The sequence below is a fragment of the Sander lucioperca genome, chromosome 17, assembly GCF_008315115.2.
Source record: "Sander lucioperca isolate FBNREF2018 chromosome 17, SLUC_FBN_1.2, whole genome shotgun sequence".
In the NCBI taxonomy this organism is placed as follows: domain Eukaryota; kingdom Metazoa; phylum Chordata; class Actinopteri; order Perciformes; family Percidae; genus Sander; species Sander lucioperca.
Genome location: NC_050189.1, coordinates 17,613,901 through 17,638,748, shown reverse-complemented (window position 1 = coordinate 17,638,748; position 24,848 = coordinate 17,613,901). Strand labels below are relative to the sequence as shown.

Sequence of the window (24,848 nt, the reverse complement as noted above, 5' to 3'; positions counted from 1 at the left end):
CATATAAGTGTATTTATGTAGGCTGAATTATGTTTGTACACTTGTTTGATCTGCGTTCAGCCTGTGGTCCTTGTTTAAGCTGTTTGTTTCTGTCTTCCTGTCAACTGTTCTGTGTAACATTGAGAGTATATTCATTTGTACCCATATTTGGTATTTTTATATGTATTTTAGTTATATTTGTTGTTAAAATAATTTAGTTTAAAAGCATAATTAGGCTGGAAGCGCCACTTTTAAGATTGACCGTATTATCGTTTTACACTAAGAAGGCTCGACACATGAGACTTTGCTCCAAGTATCACCAGGGGCTCTATACATGAACTCATGATTTGAGAACATTGTTTGTGTTCACAGAGTTTACTAAAAAGAAAGGTTTTGAACGATTTACTTTAGCTGTTGGTGTTTCCGGGCGTGTTTCCAGTCAAAAAGTATCAATCTCCAAATGCAGATGAACGGACTCCATAGGAGGAAATGTCACTCTTATATGAGGCTCCTTTTTCAACTACAAAGTCAATATTATTCTTCACTAATGACAAAACAGCTAATTATCCGTGCATTTATATGGAACTAAGCTTTAGGAGCTTTCCATCTTTACTCTCCTCCCTGTTACGGTGCATTCGGAGATGGTAGTGCCCGGAAACAACAACAGCTAAAGTGAGTTGTTCAAAACCTTTTTTAGTAAACTCTGTGTACATAAACAATGTTCTCAGTGTTCATGTGTAGAGCCCCTGGTGATACTTGGAACAAAGTCTCATGTTGTGTCGACCCTTCTTAGTGGTTTAAAAATGTTGATTTTGATGCTATCATAGTAGTGCCCTTATCACTCCCATTCAAAAGGCCATTTGACCCAAAACGAAAATACACTCAATCTTAATCCTTTTGTTTGTTTAGTTACATTGCTTATGTGTTGTTTTTTTTATCTTTTTATTTAATACATACTGTGTGTATACATTTATACGTACATTGTTTATATTCGTTTTATCCTTCTCATATTTAAAGATTGGGTGACATGCACCAACAACACCAAGACAAATTCCTTGTATGTGTAAAAAAACTAGTAATAAAGGCAATAAAACCTATTCTGATTCTGTTTATTTTAAACCAGGTTTGACTCAGTGTGAAGTGAATCAAACATGAACTCTTAACTCTTTACTGTCTCTCTCTCTCTCTCTGGGGGGTAGGACATCATTTGACTGTTTACTCTGACTTTAGGCATCAGCAGTCAGACCAGGCCTGTCTCTGAGCAGCAGCAGCAGCAGCAGCAGCAGCATGATAATCTCCTCCTCCCTCACTGATAAACACTGCATGTCCTCTCACTGGAACATGATAATAGGACTGAGTCATTTTAATTCCAAATGCTGAGGCAAAACTATCAAAACAGATAGTGTTTAAGTTCAGGGGTTTTAAAGAAGAACTGACTATAAAGTAGATGAGGCAGTAATAGTTCAGATAGAGCAGCAGAGGAAGCAGCAGCCATCTTTACTGATCAGACAAACACACACACACACACACAGAGCACTGACTGAAGAACTCCAACGTCAGATATCTACACAAAAGAAGAAGAAAAAAAAATAAAACACTAAATAGCCATTGAAGTAGGAAATGAAAGGCTGAAGTGCTTGTTTTTTTCAGCAATCCCTCACTAACCCCTCGGAGTACAAACCTGATCTTCTGGTTAAGATAAGAGATCATGCCTTTAAGCCAGGCAGGGAAAGGGAGGGGAGGGGAGGGGTGTGGACGATTTACGAAGCCGATGACTAACACATTCCACACAGACTCTCTTCCAGACTCGAGAGAACAAGGGAACAACTTTTTGGCACGGTCAAACCTGTCCAGAAACAAGAATTTGGACCATCTTTAACCCCCCTGATGTGGGCATCAACGAGGACAAACATGATGTAAGCTATGAATTGTTGTTTGGTTAAATGATTGATGTCTAAATACTTTGTAAACGGAGTTACCATGTTATTATCTAATGTAGGTTACTGATAATGTAGTTAATGTAATTATGTTGTGTATTACTGTGTATATTCGTATTATTCTCCCTGTTATGACAATCTGTTGGCCTGAAAAAGAAGCTATGTTTTCTGTTACATTTGTTATGTTTGGATTTAAGTTACATTCAAAAGCATTTTTCTTTCTGTTTCATTTCAGAACGCACATATGCAATGTCTGCATGTTTAACTCAGGTTTTGGGAATAAACAACAAAGGATTATCTGGTTACCATACCAATTAACCCAGGTAAGGTTACCCCCCTCACACTGACATTTAGTTTTTCCTGACTGTAAAACATTTCACATTCAGCTGTGAACCATAAAGATGGCTGCTGAACTGAGTTCCATAAAATATCTAAACCCTCCCACAAAGTTAACAGAGAGAGTGAAGAAGAGACGAAGAGAGAGTAAATCATAGATAGTATTATAAATATTAATCCTTTTACAATGACTAAGGACACACAATGATCCACACATTACAACACATCAGGCAATAAACACATCTGGAGCATACATTATGAATAATGCTAGTACTTTTTAATTTGAGTGAATAGCCTAAGAATCTAGTTTTAAATTATTTTTGGATAAAGATAAGTTATTCTAGCTTTAATGTGTCCTATAGACCACTTAGTAATTCATAAATATAGATGGTTGTAGTCTAATGTGATTATTATTATTATTATATTAATTGTATTTATCATCCAATATATTTTATTGTAATACTGTGTCCATAATAATACAAATATGTAAGAAACCATTCAATAATAACTTCACCATCCTAGGAACATGTATTTACAGTAAGACAGAATCAGACATAAAGCTGAACACAGAGAGATCTACATACACATTTAACTATTAGGAACCAAATATAGCTGCATTATATAAAATATTTAAAAAGTAACAATGACCAAACAAGTGAATGAACAGGTCAAAGTGTTTCTGTAGCTTAACAAGAGTATAAATAGTGTGACGGTGCAGAGAGGAAAGAGTTAATAAAGTAGTCTGAGGTCAGTCAGAGCTCTGTGTGTGTTTGTCTGTGTTTTTCCTGCTTCACCTTCTTTATGGTCACAGTTTTTATTCAAACTGCAGAATAACTTTGAGTAAAATCCCCTAAAATGAAATATAACTAAAAGAGGGAAATTAAGTCTTTTTGGAGCCACATAGCCTGTCTGGACCTGTTCCTGTAATCAGAGAACAAACTGGAGGATACTTAGTGGGTGGATCACATGGTATCAAAAGGCTCAAAGCTAGTAACCTTTTCAATGTCAAACCGAGTGTATGTGAGGACAATAATCAAGAAGTAAAATATATACATTTATTAAAATGTGATTGTAGTTTGTTGTTGAATTTATAACCCAACTACAAATATTACATTCCTGTAAGACGATGCGTGATCAACAATCTTAAAATAACCTTTGCTTGTGTTAGTATTTCTTATGCAAATTTGGGTTTTTGTCCGTCATATGAACTATTGGCTGTTCAAGCAGCACATGGGTGTGGCAATGAAAAAAGAGGCAGTCTCTGTGTTGGAATGATGAAACATGAAAAAGTGAGGAAGAGAACAGGGACAGACTGGATTCAGATCTCTCTCAGGACTCATGGCTCCATTAACGTTCCTGTTGTTTCTTCTGTCTGAAGCAGCTTCTGGTAAATATCAGCTTTGATTGTGAAATGATTTATGTAGACAAACTGATTATATTGGCTTTATTTGGGTATTTACGGGTTGTTCATAGGTGCTATTTGTTGAAGTACAGGAGCGCATCAATGACTCACTCGTGGTTAACCACTGTTGTTATGGTGGCTGTTACACATTACTCAACTAAAAAATGAAAGGATGTTTTGGCTGCCGGGCTGAAATTTTGTGACAGACAAGTCGTGCCTCCATGTTTCTGTTGAAGCAGCGGTGTAGAAGGAAAGAACACGATTAAAAGCCAGAGAATAAAAGTGTGTCTTAATCCGCATCTTAAAAATATCAACAGACTCAGCCTGTCTAACGGCTTCTACACACTCTCAGAAAAAAAAAGTACAAAACAGTATCTTTAAGGAGCAAAAGCTTGTCACTGGGGTGGTACCCCCAAAGGTACATTGTTGTACCTTGAGTCAGTTCTTGTTGTTTGTACCTTCTTAAGGGACAATATTATACTTTTGAGGATCAATAATGTACCTTAAACAAAAGGTACAACAAAGTACCTCTGGAAAAAGGTACAATGTTGTCCCATTAAGGTACCGCCCCAGTGACAAAGCCATTTTGTACCTTTGATGGCAAAAAAAGTTCCTTTTTATTCCTTAAGAAGTGAAAGAAAAAAAAGGCAAACAACAACTAACTGAATTTTAGACGTTTATTTTAGGCCTTAAAATGAAAAACAACAAACATACGATGTAACATCCCAAAATAAAATGCAAGAATGTTCTAGGATGGAAAATGGACCTGTATTGTACCTCTTTTTCTGACAGTGTGGCCGGAGCCGAAGAGCCTCTACAGAAATGATCAGGGCACAGTCAACAGGCTACAGTAGGCTGATCTGAGGGGGTCTGGTGGAGCTGTAGGGGGTGATTTTGGGGCATTTTTAGGCCTTTATTGACAGGACAACTGAAGACATGAAAGGGGAGAGAGAGGGGGAATGACATGCAGGAAAGGGCCGCAGGTCGGAGTCGAACCCGGGCCTGCTACGTCGAGGAGCAAACCTCCATACATACAAGCCAAACAGATTTAATAAAACATGGAGTCCAAGTTGGGAGGGGTCGTTCGGCCGCTCACATCCCCCCTCTAAATTGACAGTATTAAATTGGTCCATTGTGATAGCCAGGCCAGAGTTTTGTTTAGTGCTGCCAGGCCACCCCATGTCCAGCTGAGGGCTGTACTGTCACCTGTTATATGTCCATGACTGTAACTGACATCTCAAATTGAAATATGTTCTAAAATAATTTAAGAATAGAAAAAAATATTGTAGTATACTGTACAATTGTAAAGCAGCTTGCTGTTACTATTTTGTTCCTCAAATGCCTCAACATTTACAGTATTCCACTGTATTTAGGAAGAACGGTCAATTACTGTAAGAAAAAAACCGTATTTTTACAGTAATTTGTTACAGTGTACCTAAATGATATAGCTTCCTTAATACTGGTAGTATTAGCATTGGGATGTGCACCAAGTAGCAGACACACTGTCAAAATGTCTTCCGAAATCTTCTAAGTTATTGTTTTTTTACTGTTTTTCAGACCTACAAGTGGTAATGGTGCACCCTGGAGATGATGTCACTCTGCCATGTGAGGCTGCTGATTCCTCCATAAGTGCTGTAGATTGGACCAGACCTGACCTGGAACCAGAGTATGTCCTCTATTGCAGCGATGGACACTTGGATCCAACCCACCAGCATCCATCCTTTAAGGACAGGGTGGAGCTGGTGGACAGAGAGCTGAAGGACGGAGACGTGTCTTTAATTCTGAAGAATGTGAACATCAACGACACTGGAACATACGAGTGTCGAGTTGCACCAGCTGGTTCAAGACGCAAAAAAAGAGCAATCCTCGACTCTGAGCCAATCAGAATCATCCGTCTGCAGGTTACAGAGCCAGGTGAGTGAGTCTCTCTCAGTGAGTTTTTCTGAGTATCAGGTTGTAGCTGCAGTTTCTAACATCAGAGACATCCACACATTTACTGACTCATGTTTTTTTCAGCTTCAGGAGCTCGTGGAGACGGTGGATTGGTAGCAGGTGTTGTTGCAGGTACACTGTTTCTTGTAGCTGTAGCTGCAGTGGTTGGTGGCCTGATGTATAAAAGACATCGGGACAACAGACCAGAACCGCCTGCTGCTGATGAAGCAGGAGACACTTCAACTCAATATCTTACTTCCCAGCTCTAGATGCAAAGAAACACGCAAATAATTTTGGTTTGCATAATGGCTGGCTGTGTGTGTGTGTGTGTGTGTGTGTGTGTGTGTGTGTGTGTGTGTGTGTGTGTGTGTGTGTGTGTGTGTGTGTATGTATGTATGTATGTATGTATGTGTGTGTGTGTGTAGTTTATATATCTGCTTTTTTTAGTGTTTTAGGATTTTAGTGTGCATTTTTACAGAATATGCATTATAAAAAGGGTCATACAGTAGGCCTTTGCTTCATACTGTATAAGGGATTTATTGATTATGAATTAATGTCCTGAATAATACTTGATAACACATAACATCATTTATGTATTACTGTAACTCTTTAGCTGAGGAATGATATGATTTCAACCCAATGGTGAGTATTTAGAGGGTGGAGCTGGTGGTCTGCAGTGTTGGGCAGTAATGAGAGGAGTACTGACTAGAGAAAGGAATACTTTAAAGAGCTGAAAGTATTGTCGTTATATAAAGGCTTTGATCCGAGCGGGACAAAGATGGTCCCAAGTCTGAGCTAGAGTCCAAGTGAAGTCTCAGAGCTAAATACCACATATTTTGCATGCAGATCTTCTTTTATTTGGGCCTTGTTGTCTAAAGTTTTTAAAGCCAAAGCTTCTGATGAACAACACAGCAGCTGCCGGTACGGTCAACATGTTTGTTGTCCTCTCTCACGTGTAACGACGCACAGCAGTTACGTTTTGTGAGTTTACGTAATATGTGAATGTGTAATAGTCTTCTTAACATAAGAGATTGAATGCAGATTTGTGCAGTTCTGCAGTTTGGCTGATTGTTGACTCCTCCTGTGAGGTTAATTATTGTTTGAATGAAGTGGAATGAATGGAATGAGTTCTTATTACACTTCCTGAGTAACTTGCACTGAACACTGGTGGTCTGAAATAGCTCAATGCACATCTAAACTGAGGTTTCACTATAAGTAAAAGTTGTGCCTCTAAAACCTTAGTGAAGTAAAACTCTGTATTTTGCAGAACAACGTTGCCTGTCAGTGTTTTTCAGATATCTGAAGTTGCTGGGTTAATATTACTGCTGTATTAATGTGTTTGTTGCATTTTGCTGCTGTTTGCTTTAATATAGAAACATGAAGCTGTTTGTAGTTGTATTTCCTGCTTATGACTGGCTGTGAGCCTCAGGTATTTCTCAGATCAGTCATTTTCATATTAATTTGCACATTTACAATTTACATTCTTTTAGTCTTGCCGACAATTTGTTCCTATTGTACAATGTAACATTGTTGTCCTTGTTTGAATGTGTCTGTTTCTGTCTTCTTGTAAATTGTTCTGTGTGTAACATTGAGAGTCTATTTCCTTGTATTTGTATAAGAAAGTTTATTCTGACATGAAAATATTAAGCGATGATCTTTATATTTAACCTGCAATGCTGTTTTAAATACGATGATTCGTAGCAATAAGAAATAAATGAGAATAAGAATGCAACATTTTGACTTTCTCATACATGTAAACACTCTGTTACAAAACAAATTTTATGTTTAAAAATGAATAAGTAACGATCCGATTGCTTGGCCTCCAGTACTGCTACTTGTAGCTTTCTCCAGAACCATTTAACCCTGAAATAACTTAGAGAACTACACATCCAAAGTAACTCAACTACAACTGACTTACTGTATAGATCCATTTACAGGTCACACACACACAAACATTTCTTCCTAGTTATATAAGTTTAGCCAGATTCACTATCTTGCATACATCAAGATGGGAGTTTATTCAATACAAATTGTGATCATGTTGTAATTTAGTGTATCATGTTTTAAGATCAAATTAGGCCCAGCTGACTTAGAGAAAAGGCTCATCTTTCTGTGTTAGGGAGACAGGAAGTGCAGGTTAAAAGCTATTTTTTAGGTTGGACAATAATGAAGTGAGGAAAGGCCCTGACACACCAACCAGACGGGCCGACCGTCGGCAGAAAAGCCAGTCGGACTGATCAGTCGGGTCCCCGAGGTCCAAAAAATGCCTCAGAACACACTGAGGCGACGCCGACTTGAGCGTATGCTCTGCACGTGGTCGAAACGTAATACGTCTCCATAGCAGCAGGCGGCGCTGCTCTGTATTGTTTCCATTAACAGTCTGATTATTTACCAGAAAATGAAAACCGGCAGCTGATTGGACGAACGTGTCACGTGGTTCTTTTTTCTCCGGAAATTCACAGCCAGACTGTCATGGCGGCTCGTTCAGAATACGATCTCATTTTGGACTAAAATAGTTCACCGAAACGTGTTTCTGAAAACATTTGAAGAGAGAAATAGGCCGTGCAGTTTCTGAATCTGTCTTCATTTCAGATCAATAAAAGGTCAGTTTAAAAGATTTTCGTCAGATTTTGAGAGACTCATCTGCTCCCCATTTCCGGGCGAGTCTCTACTGCCCTGTCTCTGACTGCCCTGTCTCTGACTGAACATGTCAGGTCGGCCCAAATGAATGCCGACGGCTCCTCGGACGGCTGACGGCACGGGACACACGGAACAGACTCGAGTCACCGACCTCGCCAGATGGCCCGACGCCCGATTATCGGGCTGGTGTGTCTTCTCTAGAAGATGTAAATGAGCAAAATCAGGAAAGTTAGAATAGCCAATGACGCTGAGTAAGAAGAAGACATAGGTGTATTAATCAATGATATGCATAAGATTATAAAAAGTAGTTAACTTGTGCCTGCCTCTGTTCCAAGGTAATATGATCAATGACACAGTACTGATTAAAGGTATTGTAACATGTAGAGTGTCTTCCACTTCACTAATTAGGATGAGCTAAGCCAGTATAATAATAAATAATATAATCAAATAAAAATATAATGTTGATATGATAGAGTGTCTAAATGTGTCCAACTGACACTGTGCAAAAGTGCTGTATAAAAAGTGCAGGCATAGATAATGTCTTCGCCACCATACAACAGTATGGACAAGCAGGTTTACAGTCCCACAGGAATGGACAATATGTGAACATAACAACAGCTTGCCTCTGTTTAACTATTGAAATGTGGTCAGAAAGAGACTAAAATAGACGGTGTAGCTGCATGCTATCAAACTACACATCAAGAATCAACCAGGTTCATTGCCAAGTAGGCTTTCACAACAAACAGACCCCCCTCCACCTTGTGTTGAGACTGGTCTGGTCTGCCACCTGGTGGTGTTCTGTCAGTACTGCATCTCCACTGTCCTCACAGGAAACACTCTCAATCACTGACCTTACACACACACACTCAATGCTCAGTGATCCAAACAACACACTCCCACAATGCTGTGCAGCTGCAGAATTATAGACAGTATATAAGAATGGGCCAACAGATCCCGTGTCTCTGGACGGAGACCAGTGAAGGCCGTTAGAAGCACTTTTCTGGTGAGCGCTGAGCGTTACTGAGCAGCCTCCAACTGAGAGAGACAACGTAAATGTGCCGTGAGCAACCTGTCTGAAAGTTGTAAGTCTTCTGGTAGCTATGCTGTGCCAATTATTACTTCTTGTCTTTACTCATCAAAAGATATATAAGAAAATATATAATATATAGAAGAACTATTTAGAGCTGAATAAGGGTCCCGTTTCTTGTTTATAACGCTTTATACATTTTATTTTTCCTTTTGTATGTTGCAACACACTTATTGTATTTTTATATTTTATTTTACTTTTTGTTCGAAATAAACGAAATGAAGAAAAAGATGTGAGAACTTTTACTCTTGTCGCTGCAACAAATCCAAATCCTACTGATCACCACAGATGCATGGCTACATATTATGTTAACGCTTTCAATCTCAGGACAGAAGCTAGCTGTGTTTCTGTACGTCTACTATCTAGCTTAGACTTTAGCATCAGAACTGTTGAAATGACTTAATAACTAATAAAATGCTTCAGCATTGCTTGTCTTCAGCAACACTGAGAATCCAACCCCAGTTCAGTCAGACAGCCAGCAGGTGAGAGCACAGCTCCTTCTCTTTCTTTACACATGCTCAGGTCAGCTCAGAGTTTACTCCGTTGGCTCACTCTTTCATTTAGGCTAGGTTTTTTTTAGTTCAACAGTCACTATATTACTGTAACGTGGACTGCAGCGTGATGATTATTACCGGAGCCTGGCTGAACACACTCACTCATCCCAGACGGCAGCTAGCAGCTAACAGGGTATGTGAATTTCAACAATGACTAAGTTGCTCAACGCATCTTGTTGTCATGTAAGGGCCCTGTTCATGTTGACATTTTAATAGCATTTTGAGTCTGTTAAGAGGCACAAAGGCACTCTTTAGCTTATGCACCCATAACTGCAGTTTTAGCTAACGGGAGCTCTGGGCGTTAGCTACAGAAGCTCCATGTTGCTAGCACCAATTCGGCTCGTGGTTTTTGCTATAGACAGTACTCAAAAAAGTATAGCGATCAAGATTAACGTACAAATTGCCCGGAGTTCTCCTAAACTAAATAGACAAGTTACCTTTGGCATTAATAGCAGATGGCGTCTCGTTAGCTCCGCTGCTGCTTGACTCACTTGTTGTTGTTGTGCCAAATGCTTCTGCATATTGGAGGTAGTTCCCCCCTTTGCCGAAATTAAACTTTTACAACTGTTGCAAACGACTGCATTGGCGTCTTTTCGAGTGAAATATAACCACACTTTAGATCGCTTTTGCCTCGATGACATGTTTGTTGCGTAACCAAAAGAACGCAGCGCGTGTCATGGTCATGACACATTTGCAACGAGCGGAACCGTTAAGCGGAATCGTTAAGCAGGTACACTAATGGTTCCAAGGACTCGATTCCCATCCCTACACACACACACACACACAGTTTCCTAGCAACCTTCCTCTGAACAGTACCATCCATCCCAGAGAGCGTGTTGTTGAACTCACCTGTCTGAACCTGAAGTGGAGGATCATCCATCAGCATGTTAGCATTTAGCATGTTAGCCACAACCAGCATGCACCTGTTGGTGAAGTAATATGGCAGCAGGTGTGTTTGATTTGTGTCACCTAGCGTGCTGGGTGGGTGGGGCCTGAGCTAATTAACCCTCCTGTTATCCTCAAATGTACTAACATCTGTTATCAAGGATAACAGGAGGGTTAAGGTAGATGTTACATCCCCCCCCCCCCGGGACAGTCATTCTCTCACATAAACACATATATGATAGTGTCCAGTGTTAATAACTAAAGATGACCTGATGATGCATACATTGAGCCAATCATGAGCCGAGGCTTTGAGAAGAAAGAAAGCATGATGTAATGCAGTCAGACAGCCAGTGGGAGGCAGCTTTCACTCTGTTCTCCAGAGGAGCATTTCACTGGGAAGTCTCATTAACTCACTCAGCATCTCTATCAGAGCTCAGACACTGACAGGTCTATAGTATGGAGGAGAAGAAGATGAATATTTCATTCCAAAGACTTAATTTGTGGCAAATTACAAACTGTGGGTTAAAGAATCTCCTTGGATTTATCTCAGAGAGGGGACTATTTTATCAGTTTACAGTTTGAATGGCAGCTTTTATCATAGGAATATATATAAAAGCTTTGGTCTATATGACTTTATTTGTTGAGACAAAGGTAAACTGAGTGATCTGAGTAGAGAAGTCTGTCTGGTAATGAGTCACAGCATTTGTGTTTGTGTGATGACGTAACACACACACACACACACACACACTCTCTCTTCCTGACTCTGCAGAAAGCCAGCAGAGTTTTTCCTGCCGTTGTCACGGTGATATCTGAGACAAGAATTTGGACTGTGTTTAACCCGTGGGGAGGGGCTGAATGAGGACAAACATGATGTTAACTATGAGTTGTTTGGTTTAATAATTGATGTCTTAATACTTTGTAGACAGAGTTACCGTGTTATTATCTAATGTAGGTTATTGATAATGTAGTTATGCTTTATATTACCTGCAGGCCTATAACAGCTGTCACATTTTATATGTTTAGATTTAAGTTACATTCAAAACATTTTTCCTTTATTTTCAGACAGTATACATGAAATGTCTGCATGTTTAAATCAGGTATAAACAACAAAGGATTTTCTGGCCTGGATCATTATTACAGTGTAGCAGTAGTCATAACCCTTACCCAGGTAAGGTTACTGCTAACACACACCTACATGACATGTGTGTGGTCTAAAGTCAACAGAGAGACTGAAGAGACTTTAGACTTTATTGTCCCTAAGCAGAAATTCTAATTTACAAAACTGTACGTTATGGACAGCATGCTTACAGAAAAAACGGGAGTACAAACATAACAAAATGATGTTAATGACACAACATATCACAGACAAAGTGGACCTGATGTGGGTTATCTGGGTCTCTTGGCTGTGGAGTGTGTGTGTGTGTGTGTGTGTGTGTGTGTGTGTGTGTGTGTGTGTGTGTGTGTGTGTGTGTGTGTGTGTGTGTGTGTGTGTGTTGTTGGTGGTTGTGATGCATGTGATGCAGGCTTGAAATTGGGATCTGAGAGTGTGGGTGTGGGGAGACTGATTTATTTTTAGTATGAGTTTGTGACAGAAAGCATGTTGGAGAAACAGTAGGAAGAGTAGAGCAGGATGGACTGGACTATACTCTGATACACAACAGTAGGAGATCAGCTGTTGGTCTGCAAGGAAACAAGATGAATACACTCTACATGAGTTCAGTTCCAACAAGTTATTCTATCTGATTACAAAACATGTCATTTCACATTCAGGTTCTTCTGGGAAGGACACAGCCATGAAGCTGAACTGACTTCTAACAACAAGAAGACAAAGATATAAAACTAAAACACACATTCAGACACATCTAGAGTCTCCAGCTATAATAAAGAAATAAAGATGATCTCAGAGCTGATTCCATCTGTGTTTAATCCAAAGGAAACACAGGGAGAGAGAAGAGGACACTGAGGTCATAGGTCACTACTGCATGCTTGTCATGTTACACACGGAGCACTTCACAGGAAGAGAGAAAGCTGAACACACAGATCCCAACATCTAAGTATTATGAAGCAAAAATAGGCAAAACATTAAAATATATAAAAAGTAACAATGACCAACAAACATACAATGTGCCTATACAAGTCAAAGTGTTTCTGTAGCTTAACAAGAGTATAAATAGTCTGACGGTGAGGAAGAGTTAATAAAGCTGACTGAGGTCAGTCAGTGCTCTGTGTGTTTGTCTGATCAGTAAAGATGGCTGCTGCTTCCTCTGCTGCTGTAACTCAACTCTTGACCTTAAACACACTCAGTTTTTGTTTCCTGTATTAAGACAATGTGGTGCCCCTGGGCACTATACCTCAAAGCCCCCCATCCACCACCCCCTTTACCCGTGCTGTCCTCCTGGCAAAAATATCAGACACAATCAAGGGGATTTCTCAAATGTAATTTACTAACTTGTCCAACTACATACATGTAGGCATATGAGCAGTGAGTACTATATTCAAATGTTTCAATTCAAAATATCTATCAATTCAAAAAGCCAAAATCAATACTATATATTGCAGCATTGTCGGTTGGTCAAATATGTATTTTTCCGACTTTATTTCATGGGTCCTGAAAGCAACTCCTCTGATTGGTCAAAAACTTCCAAAAGCATCATGGGAAAGCTAAAACTGCTTTAGCATCACAGCTAATGACCTAAAAATGACCTAAAATGAATAAGATATGGAAAAAAGACTATCAATATAAGATCTAAGAATATGGATTTATTACACAAAGTCCTCTGAAAGAAATACGAGTTCTAGGAAAAGAAGCGCAGACTGTGGACCGGTCTTTTACACTTCTCTGCTTACTGAATAAACTCACGAACATAGCTCACGAAGCGTGCTATGTGCTTGAAAAACACAGAGAAGGGTTGGGCGCAACCAAGTCTCACCCAGAGGTGGGGGGATTTGTGTGAAAAATGTTTTTCTTTGCTTGCCAATTACAATGAATCAAGAAAGCCAACCACTTATAATTTTTTATAACAGTTAATATTTTACATTCATCATTATGATAACATTTTTGGGGGGTTAAACTTTTGATAATTGTTAACCCCCCCATCCCCCCATCCCCCAAATGATACATTTGCACGAACTTGATGAACGTCATCCACAAGCGACAGCAGTCGGCGGGGACGAGGCAGCCGGCAGCTGCCTTCAACCTCCTACCTAACAGTCGGCTCTATCGCCTAGTTTTTATTATACTAATAAAGTGTTTTTAAAACCAAAGACACATTTTTACGTGTAAGTAAGTATTAGCCTCACGCTAATTTATCAAGACTAGGCCTACCGGCTAAACTAACGCTAGCTTCATGGCTACCTCTACACCTGGCGAGTCCCCACTCCCCCTCAGGATTTCCTCGTTGTTCAATAATACAAACAAAGAAATTGCTGACCTCAGGGAAGATGTTCGTCGGCTTTCCGAGGACTTAAAAACCAAAGATGCTTTGTTAACCGCCTGCTTGGACGTGGCTCATAATCAGTCGCTCCGGATCTCATCTCTCTCGGCGGCCTTCCAGGATACCGCGCCATGGGACCCAGCTGCCTGCCCACGCCCATCGTCCTGCTCGACACCGGTTATCAAGCCACCCTGGACTGAGGTGGTTTGCGGCCGAAAGAGAGCCTCGGGTAGGGCTCCATCGCCTCCTGCCCTCAGCCTCTCCAACCGCTTCAATGCTTTGTCGGAGTCGGAGCCGGTGGTGGCCAGTGCGGCTCACCGGGCTCGCCCCGCTTCAAAGCAGACTGACCAGCCGTCGTCACGGAAGACGATTGCTACCGCGCGGCGAAAGCTTCTGAGGGATGCGGTAGTCAGACGGTCCGGTGGCCTACACTGCCTGGATCAGCCAAATGACAACGTTCCTCAAAAACAATCTCCACAACCGAACGGTAAGCATTCTTCCTCTTCTTTTCCCTGCCCATCTGAAACCGACACTGACTGTTTTGCTCCCGTCACCGGCTACCCACACCCCCCCACTCCTCGTCCGCTCTTCCCCCTAACCACAGTAATTATTGGGGACTCCATCACTAGAGACCTACGGTTTCATAATGCTGTCACACACTGTTTTCCCGGGGCCAAAGTTGCAGACATCCTGGCTAAAGTTATGGACCTGATACCCTCATTTCCGACCTCTATCAAACGCATCGTGGTCCATTGTGGACATAACGACATGTCCACTCGGATTCAGGAGTGTGAGCGCACAAGGCGAGACTTTACCACTCTCATTGAGGCTTTAAAAAGCACTGGGAAGTCGGTTTTTATTTCGGGCCCACTTCCATCTCTAGGTCGCGGATCAGGCCTCTTTAGCAGACTACTCTCCCTTAACACCTGGCTCCAGCTCACATGCAGTATTCACAGGATAGGTTTTATTGACAACTTCAATCTGTTTTGGGAACGTGGCTCCCTGTTCAGCAGGGATGGGATTCATCCCAATACACGCGGAAGCCAGATGCTACGTGGAAATTTGCACCACGCCCTGCATACCCAGACCTCTGATTGACTGTTTACATCCCGTAAACACTCCCACAAGCACACTGACCAGACACACTCTCCCAAAGTCAATAATCAGAGATACAGCGCTATACGCCCCTCTGTGCTCCCTTCAGAGCAATCACCCATTCATAATCCCATAACCACCGTGTCTGTCCCCCGACTGAGACCGTTTAAACCAAACACTAATAAAAGAGGTGCTATACTAAACAACCTAATTGGAATTAAAACAACCACTGCAACGACAGAACAGAATAGGAAAATCAAATGTGGGCTATTAAATATTAGATCTCTGTCATCGAAAGCATTATTGGTAAACGAATTGATATCAGATAACCACATTGATTTATTCTGCCTCACCGAAACCTGGCTGGGCCATGACGAATATGTTAGTTTAAACGAAGCCACTCCTCCCAGTCATAATAATACCCAAATTCCACGAGGCTCAGGCCGAGGAGGGGGAGTTGCAGCCATATTTGACTCGAGCCTGTTAATTAATCCTAAACCTAAACTAAATTATAACTCGTTTGAAAGCCTTGTTCTTAATCTTCAACACCCAACATGGAAAACAGTACAGCCAATTATATTCGTTGTTGTTTACCGAGCACCAGGTCCATATTCTGAGTTCTTATCTGAATTCTCAGAGTTTTTATCATGCGTAGTCCTTCAATCAGACAAAGTACTTATTGTAGGTGATTTTAATATCCATGTGGACATTGAGAGCAATAGCCTTAGTACTGCTTTCAATTCACTGCTAGATTCTATTGGTTTCAGTCAGAGGGTGCATAAGGCCACGCACTGTTTTAACCACACCCTCGACCTTGTGCTAGAATATGGCATCAAAATTGACGATTTAATAGTATTTCCGCAGAATCCTTTATTATCAGACCATTTTTTAATAACTTTCGAATTCCTACTACCAGACTATACGAAATTAAATAAAAGTTTCTACACTAGATGCTTATCTGACAGTGCTATAGCTAAATTTAAGGAAGCTATTCCAACAGCACTTAACTCAATGTCATGCCTTAATATAACAGAGGACTGTTACGTTAACTCTAGTCCCTCCCAACTTGATAACTTTGTAGACGCTGCTACGGCCTGCCTACGGACTACTTTAGACTCGGTTGCTCCTCTCAAAAAGAAGATGATGAAGGAAAGGAAACTAGCACCTTGGTATAACTCCCAAACTCGCAAATTAAAACAAATCTCACGAAAACTTGAAAGTAAATGGCGTTCCACCAAACTGGAAGAATCTCGTGTGGATTGGCAAGATAGTCTAAAAAATTATAGGAGGGCCCTCAGAAATGCCAGATCAGACTATTACTCAACACTAATAGAAGAAAATAAGAACAACCCAAGGTTTCTTTTCAGCACTGTAGCCAGGCTGACAGATAGTCACAGCTCTATTGAGCCATCTATTCCTATAGCTCTGAGCAGTGATGACTTCATGACCTTTTTTAATGATAAAATTATAACAATTAGAGAAAAAATTCATCACCTTCTGCCCACAGCTTCCAACGACTCACCATTGGGCGCAGGAGGGCTAGAGAGAACGATAAGACCTGATACTTATTTAGACGGCTTTTATCCTTTAGACCTCCAACAATTAATGTTAAGGGTCTCTTCAGCTAAGCCAACTACCTGTCTCTTAGACCCCATTCCAACGAAGCTACTTAAAGAAGCACTACCTGTGGTCAACACCACATTACTAGATACGATCAATATGTCCTTATTAACGGGTCACGTACCGCAGTCTTTTAAAGTAGCTGTGATAAAACCTATTCTGAAAAAACCCACCCTCGACCCTGAGGTCTTAGCCAACTATAGACCTATATCTAACCTCCCGTTTCTCTCCAAAATCCTTGAGAAGGTAGTCGCTAATCAATTGTGTGACTTTCTGCATAGAAATAGTCTATTTGAAGACTTTCAGTCAGGATTTAGAATGCATCATAGCACAGAGACGGCACTGGTGAAAATCACTAACGACCTTCTAACTGCTGCTGACAAAGGACTTGTCTCCGTACTTGTCTTATTAGATCTTAGTGCTGCATTCGACACTATTGACCATACCATCCTCTTACAGAGACTGGAACATTTAGTTGGCATTAAAGGAATCGCACTAAGCTGGTTTAAGTCCTATTTTTCTGAGCGATCCCAATTTGTTAATATTAACGATAAACCATCCAAATACGCTAAAGTTAGCCATGGCGTTCCTCAAGGCTCAGTGCTTGGACCAATTCTATTCTCTTTATATATGCTTCCTCTAGGCAATATTATTAGGAAACACTCAATTAACTTTCACTGTTACGCAGACGACACCCAATTATATCTGTCAATCAAGCCAGACGAAAGCGGTCAGTTAGCTAAACTTCAAGCGTGCATTAAAGATATAAAATCCTGGATGACCCACAATTTTCTGATGTTGAACTCAAACAAAACGGAAGTTATTGTGCTGGGACCCAAGCACCACCGAACTTCATTATCTAAATATATAGCTACCCTAGATGGTATTGCCCTGGCCTCCAGCACTACTGTCAGAAATCTAGGAGTCATTTTTGACCAGGATCTATCCTTTAACGCCCACTTAAAACAAACCTCAAGAACAGCCTTTTTCCATCTTCGTAACATTGCCAAAATCAGGAACATCCTGTCTCAAAACGATGCTGAAAAACTAGTCCATGCATTCGTAACTTCCCGGCTGGACTACTGTAATTCTTTACTATCAGGCTGCTCAAATAAGTCCCTCAAGACCCTCCAGCTGATCCAGAATGCTGCAGCACGTGTTCTGACAAGAACTAACAAAAGAGATCACATTTCTCCTGTATTAGCTTCTCTGCATTGGCTTCCTGTAAAATCCAGGATTGAATTTAAAATCCTTCTCCTGACCTACAAAGCACTAAATGGTCAAGCACCATCATACATAGAAGAGCTTTTAGTACCTTATTGTCCCACTAGAGCACTACGCTCCCAGAACTCAGAGCTACTTGTGGTTCCTAGAGTCTCTAAAAGTAGAATGGGAGCCAGAGCCTTCAGCTACCAGGCTCCTCTCCTGTGGAACCAGCTCCCAACTTGGGTTCGGGGGGCTGACACCGTCGCCACATTTAAGAATAAACTGAAAACCATCATCTTTGATAAAGCTTATAGTTAGGGAGTGAGGAGTTGCAGCATAGTAGAGTAGAGTAGAGGGAGGCAGGAAGTACAAGCCCGTTCCGGCAGAGGAGAGTACGAGCCCGGTCCAGGGCCCCTCTCTTTAGCCTGCCTCTCTTAGTTATACTATTATAACTCTAGACTGCTGTGGGAAGCTCCTTCCAAGGACACAATGAGCCGCTCCCTCTTCTCTCTTTTCACTTGTCTCCTTTTGTGTGCATCTTAGTCCCAGAAATGCCTGTTACTAACCTATCTCTGGGGAGTTTTCTCCCCGGAGTCCCTTTGCTTCTTCTTCACCCAGAACATCGCCTTGGAATTGGGTGGCACCTACACCGGGGTCCTGGGTGCAGCTGACGCTATGGACTTACTACACCCTGCTACGCTCTGCGTTTCCCCGCAGTGTCCGACTGCGTCCTGCCGCGTCCAACCGCGTCCACCCAGGCTGCTGTGCCACACTACACCCCGTAACGCCCTGCTGTGCCCTACTATGACATGAACTACTATGACTACCATTGTGATCACTGTTTCACTATCTTTATTATGACTATTATTGCCACCATTCACCACTCCCCCAACTGGTGCCGTCAGACACCGCCTACCAAGAGTCTGGGTCTGTCCGAGGTTTCTTCCTAACAAAAAAGGGAGTTTTTCCTTGCCACTGTCGCAATAGCTACTGCTAATGCTTGCTCTTGAGGCAACCACTGTAATAGTTGGGGCTTCGTAAAGTACAGAGTTTGGTCTAGACCTACTCTATCTGTAAAGTGTCTCGAGATAACTCTTGTTATGATTTGATACTATAAATAAAATTGAATTGAATTGAATTGAATTGGACCAAATCAACTCTGACAGATTGGGGAGGGGAGTGATAGTGGTCATGTAATATTGATTTATTTATAATGTATTATTATGATTATTATTATTATTGTTGTTGTGAAATTAGTGTTCATAAACAAGTAATGTATGGTCTTTCAACAATTTCAAGTGAATAATATAACAATTTACTGGAAAATATTGTTAAAGCTTGTGTCATGTGGTGCCCCCCCACTGGTTGTGAATGGTTGGTGCCCCTGGGCACTGGCCCAAGTGCCTTTATGGATAATCCGGGCATGCCTGTGAATCATTCCAGTGAGATTACTAATGCAACTTGTGTCTTAGTTCAGTGTTGTGTAACTTGGCTCACAGAGGGACCATCTCCACCACAAAATATACAAACTATTTAAATTATACAAACTTCTCTCCGTATAGATTGAAGCACTTTTGAAACTACAAACCTTGAAATAACAACATGAGTCACACTCTCGGTCTTCCTCAGCTGACTTAGCAGCTGCAGCCTGAGATATGTATGGGTAATAATGCTCTGACTCAGTGACTGGGCTCACAGCCAGAGATGCCCTGGAACAGGAAACTAAACTAAGAACAAAATCACTTGTCTCTCTTAAAGCAACAAGACTGTCAGTGTTTGAATCTCCTCATCAGATCAGAGTTCAAGCTGAAATACTTTGACTTAATACTTGGAATTGTAAACAGTTTAATCATTGAATCCCAGGGAAAAGACGGCCAGTGTTTGTAGAATTATTGATTTGTTTGTTTAAAATAAAAGTGATATCCTAGCAGTCTGCTCTTGTGTTCTCCCTGTTTCCTAGCCTGGGAAAACCCTGACGAACTTCCGGCAAATTTGAGATTTGCTCAGCAAGTCAGTCTGGCCATGAGCCCATTCAAGCCCGTTTCCAATTTCTACAAATCGAGGCACCAATCTGTTTACATTCAACATGGCGGCCACCGAAGCGCATCAACACGTTGATGCCGCTGTTGCTGCTACGTCACCCGGATCGTTGGTCTGATTGGGTGAAGGATTATCCAATTGCGCCCAGAGGCATTTGAGCGGCGTCTGTTGGTGATGCCCCTTTGGAAATGAGCTGTTAATGAAGCTTGCCCAGACCCACTCTCAGTTACAACTGAGAAGGGTCTGGTGTCAACCAGGCTACCTGTTTCTAACCCTAGCCTGAGAGTCGAGGTTGAGACAGATTGCTCCGGTGCCGCCTGAAATCCCGCTGAATGTCCTTCATTTTGCCCGGATGTCCGTCACCTTCCGGTGGATCTACAAGGACTATGGTTAACTGCTCCTCAGGTCTCTGCAGGCAAAGTCCAGACAGCTAGCTAGACTATCTGTCCAATCTAGGATTGGGTACCGAAACCCGGTTCCACTATGGAACCGGTTCCTACGCAAACGGTAGTATTCGGACCGAATTAGAACGTAAATTTCAGTTCCTCATTTCGGTCCCACTTAATGTGTCGACTGAAATATTTTCCCTCTGTCGCTCCGGACAGCGGCAGACTCTTTTCTTTCTCCCTTTTCTGCTGAGAGGCGCGTGTGCGCGCTCGCGGTGTGAAGCGCGTGTCCGCGCTATTCTCCGACACATGCACTCTACTATCACTGCTTATAGACGGCTTTTTGCACACGCTCCGAAACTGACGTAGAAATATCACACTTTCTCTGTAGTCTATCGTAAATGTAGGCTACTTTTAAAATGCCATATTTTCCCTCTGGGCTCACCAAAACGGACGTATTAACCATTCACTGCACGTGATCACTAGTAAACATATTACACTCTGCTGGTCTATCGTTCAGGACCAGACCCTGTAGCCTGGTGGTGGGGGAGTCTGCCCTTTCTAACTTCTCCCTGTGTGTCCAGGCCTCTTGGACACCATCTGAGAGGTTTCTCCTCTGCAGGACATGCCATTAGTCAGGAGAGGTGTAGTATCTTGCCAGAGAAGGCAAATATGGTCATTTTTCTGCAAAACAACTGCTAAAGTTTAAAGCTGGTTAGCATACCAACATATGTTACTTGTATTTATATTGTTTAACGATTTAAGTTAATATTGTGTTCAGTTTGGCCCTGTAAATAAAAGGGTATTGTTTTTTGACAAAGTGTGTGCGGTTTCGTTTTTAAAAGACCAGAACCAGTTATGTAACTCTATTCACTTGATAGACCAATTTTTCAAGGCTTCAGGTTTAAGATTGAATATGTCCAAATGTGAAATCTTATCTCTACATGGTTGTGATGATTTTGTAATTGGAAATATCCCAGTTAAGGATTCTGTTAAGTATCTGGGCATATTTATAACTACAAATCTTATTGCTAGACAACATCTACATTTTTCAAGTAGACTAAAGAAAACAAAAAATATTTTTAACATCTGGCTTCAAAGGGATTTGTCTATTTTGGGTTCTCCTCTCTAAAGCAGAGGGCCTATCTAGTTTTGTGTATCCATCTCTATCCTTATTTGTAAAAGATTCAATAACCACTGAAGTAAATCGAGGAGGTCTTGAAGTCCTGGGTTTCAGTGACACGGTGAACACCTTTAAAGTTAATTGGTTAAAAAGATGTCTTAAAAACCCTGAGTCAATTTGGTATTTTATCCCAAATTACATTTTTAACAGAATTGGAGCTTTTCCTTTATTTTAAAACGTAATTTTCTGCCAAATAAATTGCCAATTGAATTATCAAAATTCCATCAGCAAGCCCTTCTAGCTTGGAAGCTAGCCTTTGTCCACAATTTTTCACTGCACAAGACTTTCCTCTGGAACAATTGTAACATAGTCATTAGCAGTGTTGGGAGTAACGCGTTACAAAAGTAACGCAATTACAGTAATGTATTCCTTTTTGCTGTAACGCAGTAATATAACGCATTACTAATTACATTTCGGTAATATTATACTCGTTACAATCTCAGTAACGCGAGTTACAACGCATTTTAACGCAACATTTAGTGGTGCATTGGTTTTTTTAAGAATTCACCAACACCGCGACACATTTCTTCACAGGAAAAAAAAAAAGCCGTATTATTTTCCTGTCGCTGTATTCGATGGTTGAGATGACTGCAGAGACAGATACATTTGCGAGATGGATATTATTTTCAGGAGTTATTACGCTGCGTTGAAGTGAGCTGTCCTGTTTCTGTTCCCGTGGTCAGAGCCAGAACCAGAGACGGTACAGACAGCATGTATGTCCCAACAGGTGACGGTACGGACAGCATGTATGTCCCGACAGGTGACGGTACGGACAGCATGTATGTCCCAACAGGTGACGGTACGGACAGCATGTATGTCCCAACAGGTGACGGTACGGACAGCATGTATGTCCCAACAGGTGACGGTACGGACAGCATGTATGTCCCAACAGGTGACGGTACGGACAGCATGTATGTCCCAACAGGTGACGGTACGGACAGCATGTATGTCCCAACAGGTGACGGTACGGACAGCATGTATGTCCCAACAGGTGACGGTACGGACAGCATGTATGTCCCAACAGGTGACGGTCCGGACAGCATGTATGTCCCAACAGGTGACGGTACGTCAGCGGCTGACAGATATAAACATGTCGGGAATTAATGTAGAGGCTTGCTACACGTAAATATCATTGCATTTTATCAGCCGTGGAGAGTAACTCTGCCTGTAGTGGAATGGCTTCTAATGACGACCAAAAGCGCTTGTCTTTTACTGTGACCATTTACTGTTCAATATGTTGCAGTTTTACAAACAAGAAAGTGAACAACTTGAGCCTGACGGACATGTTGCTTCTCAGTAAGCTAGCAAGAGTAGGCTACACAACAGACAACTTCCGTGTAGCCTACTTCAAAATAAAAGCACTTCCTGTGACGGTTCGCAGTAAAACTAAATTACTGTTAAATAAGGTTGTGTAGGCTACCTTTTCACAAATCAGCTGTAAATCAAGTACTGTAAATAATGTTAATAGTGAGTTTTAATCACACTATAATTGAACATTTCCTTTAGAGTGTTTTAAACTAAACAACATGAATTTCTTATTGAAGTGCTATAAACAAACATTTTACAACAATGCCGTACTTTTAATTGAGTATTTTCATTTTCTCCTACTTGCCTATTATACGTTTTACTTATCTATTTTGTATAGCTTTAGTTACTTTGCATATTTATATTAATTATACAAAATATGAATAATCTATGATGTATTAAAGTGGATTCACAAGCTAGCTGCCATATCAAACTTCCCCTGTTATTTTGGTGAAAGTAACTCAAAAGTAATGCAAAAGTAGTGTAACGCATTACAATTCAGAGACAGTAATATTGTAATATAACTAATTACTCTTAAATGACAGTAACTAGTAATCTATAATGTATTACATTTTGGAAGTAACTTGCCCAACACTGGTCATTAGGAACAAATCCTTATTTTTTTCTAATTGGTTCCAAAGAGATTTAAATCACATTCTTAATCTTTTCGATGAATCTGGTGATATGCTATCCTATGAACAGTTTATCAATGTACACAGTTTTCCAGTTCCTTTCAGAGATTTAATTCTTTAACTCGTGCAATCCCAAATGGTTTAATTCTACTTATAAAAAATTGGTTAACATAACATATACCCTACTAATCCCCTTGTTGCTGGATTTACCGACATTGACTCTTCCTGTACATTTTGTAAACAGAACATTGAAACAATATCTCACCTATTTTTTGATTGTGAAATTTCCAAAAGATTTTGGACAGATTTGGAGTCTTACTTCTTTGAACCCACCAACTTTATCTACTCCTTTAACCTTAAAGATATCATCTGTTTCTATGATAATTCAGGTAATGGTGCTCTTGAGTATCTAATTAATTTTGTTATTCTGTATGCAAAATTCTATATTCACAAGCAGAAATTTTCTAACTCATCTCCTAATTTTGTACCTTTTCTCATAGAATTTAAATTTCTACTGAAGTCACTTAAAACGTTGGATAACAAAAAAAGTATCACAATTGTGGAAACTGTAGAGCTTTTTTCCCCCTGAAACCTCAGACTAACTGTATGTATGCCTTCTTGTACTTGTTTGTAATGTCGGTTATTTATTTGTTGTATTGCCTCGTATGTTTCTATTTATTTACTTTTTTTATTTTCATAAGTTTGTGCACTTGTTGTTCACGTGCTATCATTGCGTACCTGATTTTTTTTGTAAACTGCATTTTGTCAATAAAAAAAAAAAAAAAAAAAGAAAAAAAAAAAACATGTTCTCCGAATGCTAAGGAAGAGCCTGGCCTAGCTTCTGAAGGACCCGACTTGGAAGCACTAGTCCTACCAAGGAAGGATCCTTGACATTGAGAAACGGCTTCAGTGTCAAACGTCCCATCACTAATTCTCACTCCCATCGCGTAAAATACGGACGTTTGGTCAGTTGGCTTTGGCGTTTGTTATTGATTGATTAAAAGTGTCCTTTGCCGTGCACGTCGGGACACCATCGCCGGTCTCCTGTGTGAAAGTCCTGTGTTTTGACTTACCAGCCACCACCCCAACCAACCTCCCTATGCTGTTTTCGGACTTTCATAATAGGCTACTCACTACTCAGCCCTACATCGAGCTGCTCTCCCCGGTATGTTCTACCACACACGCTGAAGGACGC

General features: G+C 40.8%; 2 protein-coding genes across 3 annotated transcripts in view; one reads left to right on the top strand and one right to left on the bottom strand.

Annotated features, from left to right (window-relative positions):
• The window catches only part of LOC116059868 (low affinity immunoglobulin gamma Fc region receptor II-b-like), a 347,874-nt gene that overhangs the window by 98,341 nt on the left and 224,685 nt on the right, over positions 1–24,848 (bottom strand). The gene's annotated exons all lie outside the window — the stretch shown is intronic.
• LOC118493563 (coxsackievirus and adenovirus receptor-like) overlaps positions 3,576–24,848 on the top strand; it is a 35,111-nt gene continuing 13,838 nt past the window's right edge. The window contains exons 1-3 of one of the 2 annotated variants that reach the window (XM_035993985.1): positions 3,576–3,639; positions 5,212–5,568; positions 5,677–5,809. In XM_035993985.1, coding sequence (XP_035849878.1) covers positions 3,591–3,639; positions 5,212–5,568; positions 5,677–5,809 — 539 coding nt within the window. In that variant the 5' untranslated portion in view covers positions 3,576–3,590. Of the gene's footprint in view, positions 3,640–5,211; positions 5,569–5,676; positions 5,871–24,848 lie in introns of those variants that run through there. The other variant, XM_035993984.1, reaches the window with a different exon arrangement.